This window comes from Echiichthys vipera (assembly GCF_963691815.1).
Source record: "Echiichthys vipera genome assembly, chromosome: 14".
In the NCBI taxonomy this organism is placed as follows: domain Eukaryota; kingdom Metazoa; phylum Chordata; class Actinopteri; order Perciformes; family Trachinidae; genus Echiichthys; species Echiichthys vipera.
This window is the reverse complement of record NC_139839.1, coordinates 15265325-15279267: the sequence shown is the minus strand read 5'-3', so window position 1 is coordinate 15279267 and position 13943 is coordinate 15265325. Positions and strand designations below refer to the sequence as shown.

Here is a 13943-nt window from a genome sequence, read left to right as displayed (position 1 = left end):
TCGGATTGTATGTTTGGTCAAGTTGTAATTTTAAATAGTTTTGCTTTGATGGCCCAAGATAAGAGCAATATGGATGAAATCTCTCTCTGTCATAATGTGCTCTATCACATTTCCTTTCTGGCATTTTGCCGTTATACTGTCTAGTAACAGTAAGTGGTATCATTTGACAACATCGGCATGATGGCAGCTGATTGGGTAAATGTGTCCCATGTCCCCCAGTGCATTAATCCTCCTCTGAACATGTGTAAGTATGCATGTACGCTTTTGACAAGAAGACGTTATCTGAATTTTTATATAAATGCAAAGACTGAGAATACAAAAAACAACATAAGCCAGTATTAAAACCGAAATGGCACAACTAATTACAGTAATGCAAATACATTTGAACTCTGAACACTACATGTTCTGTTGTGACTGTGATATGGAAGACAGCCCTGGTTACAAAAGTCACTTCATCACTGGTGTAGCTGCTACAAAAATATAAAAATGTATAAGTAAAGATATTTAGACACACTATAATATAACACACTGGATGCCTGTGCTTTTTATGTCATTCGCAGCAGAATTTAACTGTATGTCTGACTTTAAAAGCTTATCAAACCAACCAAAAGACAATTTGAGTATTGGATCCTTTATTTTCAGTTTTCCAGAGGCAAAAACTTAAGCGGTACGTAAACATTCTGGGTGTCATTTCCAAGGACTGATTTGAGAAAAGGGGCAACTCTGAAAAGATTCAAGTGGAAATCTCTGGAGGTCTTATCTGACTCGACGACTCCTCCCCCCGACTTGCACAAATCCTTGGTTCCCCAGCTGACCAATGCAATCTGTGAAAGAAACCAGTGGTTACTTTACAAAGTCAACAAAAACAAAGGCAGAATTACATCATTTATCTAAATGGAGTTTCTTTGCCTTTTGCCATCAGGTGACACTCGTTTGTGATGTTGGTAACATAGAAAATAACTGTTGTTTACCTGTATTGTGCGATGCTCATAGTTCTTGAACACAGCACCTCCAGAGTCACCTGTACCACACACATACACACACACACACGGTTACACCCAAAATAACGGCCTCTGATACGGTCTGCACCTCTGTTGGCCATGTTTTAGTATAGAAAATGCATGTAAACTGAAATCTTCATCAAAAGAATAACACAAAAAACAAGAACTATTTAACGATGACTGGAAAATGTGTATTCGCACATTTTAAAGCGACACAATGTAGTTTTTCAACCATCATACTATATTTCCACTTGCAATAAGTTTAATGACACATCTGTCGTATCCTGACGGCGTCTGTGTCACTTTCACTGGCACAATGAAACTTTCAGATCGACATCTGTGCACAAAAAACTATAAAAAAATTGAAAATCTGTTGGCTGGTACAGTGTGTATACTGTGTTGATGTCATGGCTAAAGTGAAACTAAACCTAACAAAGCAAAGGTTTTGTTGGATGAGACCAAGAAAAGAAAAAGGGATAGTGACAGACACACTGGCTGGCGTGAACCAAAGGAGGAAGAGGGCTTCACCACCGATGGCGACTTGGCCCTCATGCTGTTGGACTACTAGTAAGTACTTTGACGACAGTAGTCAAAGAAAATACTGTTTCCCAACTGTAGGGGGGTCCTGCAAGCAAATCCTCCATGTTGTTGCTTTAAGGGATAATGTGAGGTTTTATTTTAGATATATTTTACCATTATTTACCCCAAACCAGACAGCGATGTTGCTGCCTCTCTGTGTCTGTGTGCAATTTGAAGTTTCTGTGTTTTGGTGAACTGAGAGATGTTTGTTGGATAACTAGCAGCTCTTATACATGTATTAGAGGGAACATACCTTTACATGCTATATGATCTCTGAAAGGATCCTGACCACCAGTGCACAGGAAGTTATCGGTCACGGCAACCTTTGGATTGTCTGTTGTTATGCCTGGTGCCTCTAGTGCATGTCTGATGCATGCATCTCTCTGCATTGGTGATTTGGAAGAAGAACCATAGCTCAAAGTGATTTTTTTTTCTTTTAGGATTTGAATAAACAATATGGAAAGAAAGCATGTACACACACACACAAACGATCATACTCTCTCACACCCACACACACACACCCACACACACACACACACACACACACACACACACACACACACACACACACACACACACACACACACACACAGGATAAGCTTATTAAAGGTGACCCACGAAGCTGTATTACTGAACATTATATTACAGTGTCACTGCAGATTGAAAATCATGTAAGCTTGCCCCTGTCCTGAAAAAAAACAGGGTTTTAGTCCACACACACACGCACACACACACACACACACACACACACACACACACACACACACACACACACACACACTCACACACAAAACACAGCCCATTAATTGAAAACTCACATTATCGCCAAGCTTAGCGTGAGCATCCTTTTCGGCTACTGTGATTCCTTTCTTCGTCAGGAAACGAAGTCTTTCAAGATGATTCTTTAACAGGATCTCCTCTGTATTTAAAGAAAACAAAAATACAGTAAAGTACAGGTACAGGAGGTAGTAGAGATGTTCTATTGAAACTGCAATGCCACAAAAATAGATGGAAAACTTTTAATGCTATGGACAAACTACCTCTACACTGCACTGCAATAACAACACTGTTTCTTGTAAGCTTTATGTATTGTCTGGCTTTTAAACTGGTGAAAATGTTGATTTTTTTCTTAAGACCAATTTTTAAGATCCTTGTTTTAAAATGAGTCAACTGTAAATGTTGAAAAAGTCATCCAGAGATGGCATATTCAACTAACTCATGGCGTTAACGTTAGCTTCATTAGCTAGTTAGCTAGAGATAATAAAATCTGACAACAACAGTTGTTTTTCAATGAATAGCCTGCTTTTGTGACCTCTGTCTGAAATCAAGGATCCAGTGTTTCAAAAATGACTACAATGTTTTCATTTTAAACTGGATGTGCCCTGCCAGAATGAAAAAACCTGTTTAATCTAGAAACCGTAAGAATCAGTTCACACAGGAAGATAAGCATTTTTTGGTATTTTTGAGGACCAAGCTATGTTATAGTAAGCTGGTAGATTCATCTAACCTTGTTGCTTGCAGGTGGATTCACCCACCAATTGTAGAGCATCACTGGTCTCCTGGGTGCAAGGTATGCAAATAGGCCTGAAAAAGAAACCAAAAACAGAACATTTAATAATAATAGAAATGCAGTAGGCCTATTACAAATGTGCCAAACGTATAAGTATGAATGACAGTGTTTGTAGGACACAACTTCTCACCTAACGGCATTGGAGATTTCAACATCTTTCTCCAGTTCGATGAGAGCCACATCAAAGTCGTAGAACTCCTTCACACCCTCGTTTACTTTAGCGTGAACATTGTATTGTGGATGAATTTTGAAGGTTTTAACTTTTTTCACTGTAAGAGAGACACAATCAAGTGTTTGTGTTGTTGTTGTTGCTGTCGTGGGCGGCGCGCGGGGGGTTGCAGATCAATTTAGTCAAGTTGGGTTTTGACCTCAAAGCTTAGAATTAATCATTACCAAAGCTAATAATTTAAAGTGTAAATCCAGCAAAAAGGGATCCCAAGGTCTTTTTTTGCATGAAATACATCAAATAAAGCATCGAGACAGTTTTTTAAATTGATCAACATGTATGGAGGATGCCTGTAGAGACGCTAACAGCCCCAACTGGCTAACACTGAGTAACTCGGGGCGATGCGCTGAACGCATCCAAAACAGCTTTTTTAACCACTAATACTGCTCAAAATAGCACCAAACCTTTGCAGTAGCATGATAAGAGTCCCTACACATAAAACAAAGCACCAACAACAAAGTTAGTGAACTCGGAGTTTAGTTAAAAATGACTGTTTTACAATTCTGTGTCTTACCTGTAGGTCCAAGTTTACAGGTAGTCCGTAAAGGTTGATTACCGAATACACTGGAGTGCAGTTCAAGGAGGAAAGTTTAGGCGTTCATTATTCCATGAAAATGCATTATTACTTGGCTGTTTGTGACGATGTCTATCGACTGTTGACACGGAAATGAAAGAAGTTGCATGTGTAAGTTACAAAATAATTATCAACTTGTCCGCAGCTGGTAGTTGGGCAGTTGGTAATTATTTTAAAACAGTCTTTTTTAATAAACTCCGGGATTCACTAACTACGTTGTTGGTCGTTCTATGTGTAGGGACCCTTATCATGCTACTGCAGAGGTTTGGTGCTTTTTTTGAGCAAAATTAGTGGTTAAAAAATGTCATTTGGGATGCGTTCACCCGCAACATATTTTCAAGCAGAACAAGACCATGGGGTCCATTTGCGCCAGACTTACACTTTAACTAGATACAGTAACGCTCATTTAGTGAACTGTTAAAGCGCCATAATGTCATACTCAGATAACTGAAGAAAAGTGGCTCGAGTAAACAAGCAGATACACATTTATAATTACCTCTCCCCTGTCCATCATCAATTTCAACTTTGACATGTTCGGGTAAGTCTCCAAATGTGAAGCAGTGAGCAGCAGTCAAGACAAACTTCGAGGTCACCAGAGAGCCGATGCAGTCCCTTGGATATCCTTCATTCTTATCATTTAAAATGTAGAAAAATATATAATATAGTTTATGACACAGAGTATCACCCATGTAAAAAAACAACAACAACATGACATGGCGGACATGGCATGACATAATTAGGAAACAGATTTGTTATGACCAAATATTTCTGAATAAAAGCACATTTCTAAGTTGAATCCTCTTCTTTCACTCATTGTCGTGGTCAAGTACAAGCACATTCTCATGCCTACATCCTTATGTTACGGATTATGAGATTTACATAGTCAGTGTTGTAAACATATTTCACAGTCAGACGTATTATAAGGTTAAAATGAAATCCTGAAACATTCACCTGGATGGTAATGAATGCCCACCATGGGTACCTTTTCCTCTTGCTGTCTTGCTTGCTATCGTATGTCTCATAATCCTTGTGAAGACCGCATAGATCCTTCACTTCTTCTTCATCTGCATACAAAAGCCAACAAAACCAATCCAATTAATGTTTCTCATGTTCATTAATGCACACACATTTGAAAGTAAAGGCTCAATGTTAAAACTAAGCATTACAATAATTTCCAGGTGCGTTAAAAAAAACACATTGGTAGCAATTTGGGGTTTAGTATGTTGAACCCATAACATCATTTAAAATTATTTATCATTCATTTTGCAGATGGTTTTATACAACGCAGTGTAAAATAAGTGCATTAAAACTCTAAAGGAACAAAAGGAAGACGTCATAAAAAATCTATGTTCTGCACCAAAGACATACAGACTGATATTGCCATTCTTCATAATGTGAAAATGTATTATTTACATAAGTTTGCGTCATTCCATTTAATTTTTCTTCATTTTCATGTTTTTATGGTCTACTCTCTATTAACAGAGATATACTTTATATAGGCTACATGTATATAAGTATATAATATAATATGGTATAAATCTAAATCAAATCTGTTAATATCTGCTACATCAGTGGTGTCCAGCTTCATATCATATCAGAGGCAAAATAGATCAAGAGTGATGGTTCTGCCTGCTCTTAAGTACTTTAGGAAACAAGAGAACGTTTGGAGAATGGTCTGACCTCCACTTATGATCATATCTCCTCTGTGTCGAATTAGATAGAGGAGATACATAGCTGCTGTAAAAATAGAAATTAAAATTTCAAAAGATGACTTACCAATTATGTCATCAAAGGTCTCTTGTAAATTTGTAATGTCCTTCATTCTGAAGTAGTGCTGTCCATCGGTCCCTACTGTGAGGGGCTGCAGGTCGTCATCAAAGATCTCAGCTCCAATGGCAAAAATATAAATGTCTGTAACAAAATTGCAAAGCATGCAAAAAAGAGGCTCTCATTAGAGTCATGATCATAAGGTTTGACATACCTTGTTTCTAGCTGCCTCTTTTGCGGTAATATGTAACTTCAGGCGAGCAATTTATTTATTTTTTTTCCTTTTTTGTTTTAAACTTTATTGAAACACATTCACCTCTCTACTTCTATATATTATCCTCTTAAATCCATACACACACATGTTCCTATTTTACTTCTGCCCTTTCTACAAGCCTGACTCAGAAGTGGGAAGATTTCTGATTGCATGTGAACGCAGCATAACCGTTAGTGACGATCTTGGCTGTCAGCAGTGTCACTAAAGGCTTGGACCAAACGTTGCAGTACCACCAGAAATGGTGGGGGCGGTGTTTGGCACTGTGCACAAAGTGTACCGTGAATAGCAGGAGCGAGCAAGTCATCAAAAGCCCAGACGGACATTGTGAAATACTGAAAGCTACGTTCGTCGTCAGTTTCTCTCATCTGTAAAACCAATGTCTCAAATTCTCCGTCCACACTCTGGGATGTATTTACTGTCTCACAGCTGTCTACAACCATGCCTGCCATTCTGCCTTCTTCTCAATAAAGCAGGATGGTTATCTCCTCCATCGTCGCCATGTTTGTTGTTGTCAAAAACTTTTTTTGAAAGCATTGAGGCGGCTAATTAGAACGATAATAACGTCTCTATTTACGCACGAAATGGAAGCATAAATGAGCCTTGACATGGCGGTGCATTTACATCTAGGGAGGGAATGTCGCCACAGACACACATATTGTAATACTCAGCAAAAAGTAATGTAGAAGTACTTTCATTAGTGGGTCATATGATCACTCACCATTGTTTTAACACACTCTTTGATAGATAGGAAGTTAAAAGACAATTAAATAAATGAAAATCTTACAGATTACAACTTTAAAATATACTGTTCAATGATAGTTTCCTGACAGCATAGTATGCATGTGGCTGAATGTTGAAAATTCAGTATTAAAGATAAAACTCACCCAGATATTCGTCTCTTGATTGAGCCCCCTGTTGACCAGTGTGGTTCATGTATACCATGTTCTTTATTTTTTCCACGGTGGGTGCAGGTGATCCGCCCATATTGTAAGCACCTACAATGAAAGAAACCAGTGTTAAAATTATGTACATAAGCTTTATTCGTAATACGGCATTGGATTTTTAAAACTTTTTTTTTTTTTTTTACTGCCCTCAGCTTATATTAATACTTTATACATGAGCATATTTACATGCTATAATTTTAAATCAGTGCTGATTTGAGTGCACATACATCCCAAATCAAGGGCAGTGGCTGGAGAACACAGTTGAACTGAAGAATATTAAAGGATTAATATAACATTTGACATTCTTGTTAGATTAAGGGATTTAAATATGAATCTACCACTTATAAAGTTCACAACACATTAGGAAATAACCCCCATACAACCACAACATGTCATTATTACACTTCAGTTCATGAACGGATTTCACAAATGAGATATAACGTGTTTATTAGTGAGCTTTAAATGTCCTGCTAAGTTTCCAGTCTTTATACTAAACTAAGCTAATCAGCTGATGGATGTAGCTTCTTATTTATCAAACAGGTATGAGAGTGGTATCAATCTTCTCCTCTGACTCTAGGAAAGAAAGCAAATGGTGTAAAATGCAGAACTACTGCTTTAGTTAATTGCAGCATGATTATTTAAGTCCATATTTTGCCTTCAGTGAGTGAAATGGCAGCTTCACTGTTGAAGTGATTACATATACCAGATGGCTGAACTTACCATCTGTAAAAGTGATAAGGACGTGACGATGTTCCTTAAAAGTTTTGTCTCCGACTCGTTGCTTTATAATAGCCATTCGCTCCAAGAATCTCATAAAGACATTGTTCAGGTCTGTCCCTGTGTTTCTGTCTTCTGTAAATACACACACACACACACAAACACACACTCGGTTAAACACAGATCAAGCTGCGTATTAAAACCGTATTTCCAACAATAACTGATTTGTTTGACTCACTGTTTATTTTAAATTTTTCCAAATCAGTCTTGACGGCATTTAGATTTTTCTTTCCGTCCAAGAAATCAAGAATTGAGACAACTTCAAAAACTTCAGAGGAGAAAAAGATTATTTCATAGTTTGGAGTCACGGTGAAGGATGCGATCTGTGGAGACATGAAGCAAATCAGTTACAGGCCATGAGGTGAACTAGGAAAGAGTGGCCAGAAAGTGATTTTCATTCCCACGTCTGGGCACTACTTTTTTTTTGGTTTTTTACATAGATATAATACCTTTAATACAATATATATACAATACAATATAATACATAATACCGTTGTGGACATTGGATTAAAAGTTCTCCTCAAAATATCCTACAGTTTTTTTCAAGAGCCATAAATGTATAAAAATGTGAATTACAAAAAAACCAAAACCTTATGCTGGAGGTTTTGCTTGTAAATTTATTTACAACAATCTCTCTTACAAACTGACATTTATACATATACCTTACATCTGAGAAAACTATCCGTGCATTAGTATACTTGAACTTGAATTCAGACCATGAAATATGCAAAAAAAAAAAAAGAGAGAAAAGCGAATAGCAACCAGTACGATTGAACATACACGTGGAAAATTTTGATAAACAATGGTATTTGATGCATGCAAAAATGTCCGTAGCTAGTGTGTAATAAGAGGAAGTAAAAAAGAAAATAAACAACACTTTGGCCCAAAATGTCTGACATGGACTGCACCGAAAGATGCATTATAGTTCAGAATCTGTACACAATATTGTATAAAGCGATATTTACAAATCAATGTGTTAATGTCACAGCATGTCTCAAGTATTTTTACTATATTTTCTTATTATAAGTAATATTGGGGTGGATGATCTTTAGTCTTGTATGACCTTTTGACACAACTTTGTAAACACATGCAAACTGCTGTGAAATATTTTGTCGATGCAACACCTCATGCATCAAACTGCTTATGGTTGTTATTTTGTTGAGTAATTGATTCATTTATCAGCAGAAAGAGAATCCAACAAGCCAAGGGACTCGCGCCAAGAAGCATCGGTCAAGATTATGACGGGTAATTCATAATGCAATTTACTACTAATGGGCTGTTGTGCTGGCAGCCAGATGGGGTGGGATACTTGTACATGTGTCAGACAAAGTAAAAGGCTTCATATGTCAGCTCACACCAAACCATGACGCAGTTTATGACTTTAAAAAGTGAAATCCATTACCCCTGCTTATTATTATGACAGTCACATTCAAAAACCTGCAGTTAAACAGAAGAAACGTATTTTTATGCATAAAAAGTGCAAAAATGCAGCTGTCCGTTGCAGATATATGGAGGCCCAAAGAGTAATCGATTCAATTACATACAATATAACCATGAAACTGTGCAATAATCCAGTACATATTTCTTATTCAGTGCTTTAGTATTAAATGTTTTATCACCCTGGTTCTTTTCAAAATAGTAATTTGTATTCCAAAATAAAACGAAAAACGTCCTTATTTCAGAATAAAACCAGCTGCTTTAAAAAAAAAAAAGTTTAATCAATGCTTTATCACTTAATGTTAAATCACCGGCTCCTTTTCAATAATGAAAAAAATACATTTCAATTATTTCAAAATAAAATAATATAACCAGCTGCTTTACACAAAAAAAAACACATTTTTTCTTCCAAAAAAACATTTTAAAATGCAATCAACACAAAATGAGGTACAGCGAGTTACGTGATTTGGGCCCTTAACTACAGGTAGAGTATTTTGGGGGTAAATATTTCTAATGAATACGTTAAAGTTTCTCAATGTCTACATGAAATCTGTGACCCATCAATAATACAGTGGCTTCTTCTGATATGTCATTTTATTCCTTATATAAGATCAGGTGATTGATCAAATGTCCACATGAGTCACAGTAATTGCTGTATATCTAACATGTTTTAACAACTCAGCAAATATATTGCCAGCGTCCATCAACAGTCGGTACTTTCAGCCAATGTGCATCCTTTAAACTGGTCAGCAGAAACAATCCTACCTCTCCAGTCCCAGCACAATGTTGCTGACTGACACTTTCAGTTCAATATTGTAAGTGAGGCTGTTCTGATCAGCCTGTCCATTAAAGAACACTGTAAAACTTTTAACATGATTTATTATTTTTGGATAAAACTTACTGTGTGTTTCTTACCTTTGTAATCAGTTTTATGACAGCATTTCTTGCATCATTGAAGTGTTTCTCTTCGATGCTCTCTGAAATGTCCACTGCGATATAGATGTTAAGTGTCCCATTTTTGGAAATCCTGATTTTTCTCCCCTCCTGTACGTCACCTGAACAACACAGAGCAAACAGATTAGATTGAGATATATATATATAACTAGGGCATTATAGCGAGCAGTGGGTTTTTATGGAGTTATCTTAAAAGTAGGATAAATGACTAAATCATTTTTATTAACTAAAGTATACCTACCTCTTTACTGAAATATGCTGTAATAGCAAACAAGGTTGTCATGATACCAGAATTTTAAACATCGAAATAAAAAAACACAGCAAAAAGAAGGAAAAGAAAACAAATAAATTAACAACCCATGCATAAACACCTAGTAAAATACTAAAAACATCATCTGTGTTAGTTTCTGCTAAAGTAGGTTCCTGCTAAAGTAGGTGACATTTTACCGATCATTTTGACAACACACACACACAAACTGTAAACAATAACAGCGTCGCTGTGGCGCTGGTAATAACGATCAAATAAATCTAAAAATCATCAGTTCCTTACTTACTGGTGGGCTCCAAAGTGGTGAGGCTATTTTTGATTGCGCTGCCAAACGCCTCTGAAACCTCCAATGAAGTGTCATAGGTGTGTTTGTCTGCAAGAAGCAAAAGCCACGCAAACAGAAATTTGGAATATTTGTGACAAAGTGAAGTGATACTAGAGAAAAAGCAAACGAAAGTACTCGCCCATCCCCACAGACACTGAGGTTCAACTGTCAGTAGGTGGGAAGCTGGTGAGGAATCGTGTGCTTTACACTGAAATAGTGGCTCTGACTGAGTGAGCATGAGGAGATACCTCATACCTGAACAATCAGTAGTAGTGGGTAGGACATGAACCCACACCAGTGACCAGGTGGATACATTTTAGAAGGGACAAGATTAGCAGTAAAAACAGAACTTGGCGAGAGTTTAACAGTTGATACAAAATTCAAAAGCCTAGAGCTATAGGTGATAACTTAGGGTTGGGTCTATTTATATCAAATATTACTTAAAACTTGACAAATTAAGTAATTCCTTCTGAATGTTGTAGCATCCCTTTTGCACATTGTTTATTGACTCCCAGCAGACCCTCTCATGGCAAAACTTTGAACAGCATTTGTAGGTATCCTTCTTACAGTAGCATGCTGGCTCTTTGCCAGTCCAGTGGCCGTTCTCCTGACACACTCTCTCACTCGACCCCACCAAAAACAGGTTGCCATTGCAGCTGTATTTCACTGTGTCATCAATTCCAAATATGTTTCCTGTTCTTGCGGCGCCAGCTGGGATACCAGGATCCGCACAATTATCCCCTGCTGTGGTGACAAAAAAGAAAAAAACGCCCAAATCAGACAACATTCACAAATGAGTGATGTATCCCAAACTAGAGAGAGAGAAAGGAGAAGGAGAATGAACTGTTCAGGACTTACTGTCACGGCTACAGATGGGAGTAGAGCCGCTCCATTTTCCGTTTGGTAAGCACGTGCGTGTGGATGAGCCTCGCATCGTGTATCCAGAGTAGCACTCATACCTGGTCTCATTGTTCACAAAGTACTTCTCCTGAGGAGGGTTGACTTCTCCGTACTCCAGCACAGTGGGGTCAGGGCATTCAACGACTGCAAAACAGTACTAAGGGATCTGAGTTATCCTGTAGAGCAGGCGGCCTGAGGCAAAGTGAGAAATATCACCATCACTCACCTCTGCATCTCTGAGGTAAAAATTTTTTGGGTGCTGGTCTCCAGCTGCCAATAAGGTGGCACAGGCGGGTCAAAGAGGGGTATGGATAGAAGCCATCAGGACAGTGGTAGACCAACAAGCTGCCTGTCTGCAGCTGCTTGGTCAGTGTGTAATGGCCTCCTTCAATTTGCATTTTGTCCTCTGTACAATCACACAGAACCTTACCTGAAAAACAAGAGTGTTTCAGGCATGGGGATGTAGTAGTCATTAATGATGGGAACGACACAGGATTTTGAGAGCTGATTGTCGAGGCCCACGTGTTGAATTTTGTCAAATTGTCTGCCCTTTTTTTTTTATTTACAGCATCAGCAATGCAGAGGAAAGAAAATGTTCTACACTGTACTACTTCATTTTAGGCTCAAAAACATGGCTGTAATGTCCAAAATTGACCATGAAATTTAAATGTTTATTCAACATCGTTCATAAAAGGCAAACTTTCGTCGAGGATTTACTGAGGTAGAACCGTAACAATTATTTCGGACAGGATTACAAACAAGTAGCACGTTGTAAACTGTGTTGGGCATGAAAAAAACAAGACGGGGCATAAGCGCCCTTATCCAAGGTTGTCACATTACTTTTTGCCAGTTTACAAAAATAAAACAGACTGTCAACTGCACTCACGCACTCTTTCGGTGAAAATGTCCATTCTGCTTTGTATTGGAGTTGGGTGTTTTTTTTATCGAGATTAACCTGCTTTCCTGACGTGATTGTTTGAAAAGCATACTCCTTGCCACATAATTTGCACCGCACTGCTTTCACTTTGGTAAAACTATCCAACACCTTGCTCCTGTTCTTCTTAGTCGCTGCCTCCGCTACGTCGACTCTCTGTCGCCTGTCTTCAAGCACGCACGCACGCTCCCGTCATCTGTGAACTTGTATGATGGTCAAGTATCCCATTTAGAAAAACGTGGATTTGTTTTATCATAATATTTTATCTTATTATTTAATCAGGGGAAAAAACGGCACTTTATGATGTTTGTTTGAATAATCAATAACTTAACAGTTCACAAATACACATGAAAATCCCACAAGGGTCGATTGTCCGTCTTTCTGTCGAAAGAAAAGTCCCATACCTAGTCGTCATTGCAGATTGTAATGACACCGTAGCAGCAATTTCTGTAGTTGTGACATCACAACCGTACAGAAATCCTGACAGCTCGTTTAAAGGCACCTTTTCTGAATAAAGGTTGTGTGCATTTCTCTGTGGATTGAGCGTTTTGGTATTTTCACAGTATCTTTATAGCACCTCGACCTGCTTTACAGTAAAAAAAAAAGATATGTAAACCTCACTTTTTAAAAACATGGGACCTTTAAATGCCGTCAGTATTTTAGTAAAAACAAAACTGAGACTGTTTTAAGTTCACATTGTAAAAATAACTTAATAGAAACAGGAAATCATCAAAGACAAAATATCAGATGATATGTTTCTACTCAAGTTTTACTTAAACTATTTTTTTCGCCTGAACATTTTAAGTTGATCATGTCTGACTAAAACAAAGATAAAACCCAACATGCGGGACGTTTGGAAAGTCAAAAGTACAAATATTCTAGAAAGTAAAAGTGGCTCACCCATATAAAAGAGACATGAAAGTGCAGCGAGCCAACTCCAGTGGACAGAAAATCCCATGTTGAACCTTAAACAGGAGAAGAATATTAAAATGAGATGTTGCAGGAGCCCTATTTTAAAATGGACAGTGGTGTTCAGAAAAAGGGACTGGCCAACAAAGACATTCCTGGTACTTATTAACTTCATGACAAATAAAAGGAAATCAATACAGCGTGTCAAGAAAAAACAACAACTTCCCCCAAAATGTTTACTATTGCATTAGACCTTGAGAGCAGGGACATTTAAATAACTCAGGTTCAGTCAACCTGACTCGTGTAGAAATAAATTACCTACATTTCTTACTTGAGCCTTTTCCTGAAAGCCATGAAACATTTAGATAAACTCCACGCCGTTCAGGTTACCTGTTACCGAGTGTTGTTGTTTAAATCACTCTGTTTTGTGTGTCCTGACCTTAAGTAAGTCCGTTTTAGTCCTGGATTTTCCACCATGTGTACACACGCACAGTCACGTGTTGC

The 13943-nt window shown here is 37.8% G+C and overlaps 1 protein-coding gene across 1 annotated transcript; it reads right to left on the bottom strand.

The window, feature by feature from the left end:
- Positions 1–638: 638 nt before the first annotated feature.
- On the bottom strand, positions 639–13488 carry LOC310956909 (complement factor B-like; the record flags this gene model as incomplete). The annotated part of the gene is made up of 18 exons (XM_083927287.1): positions 639–824; positions 972–1021; positions 1834–1963; positions 2399–2499; positions 3088–3164; positions 3281–3419; positions 4447–4579; positions 4902–5014; positions 5727–5861; positions 6876–6986; positions 7656–7787; positions 7891–8035; positions 10065–10204; positions 10658–10744; positions 11264–11440; positions 11555–11740; positions 11823–12026; positions 13431–13488. The coding sequence occupies 18 exons, from the start codon at positions 13486–13488 to the stop codon at positions 639–641; spliced, it is 2304 nt and encodes a 767-aa protein (XP_083783413.1).
- Positions 13489–13943: the final 455 nt, after the last annotated feature.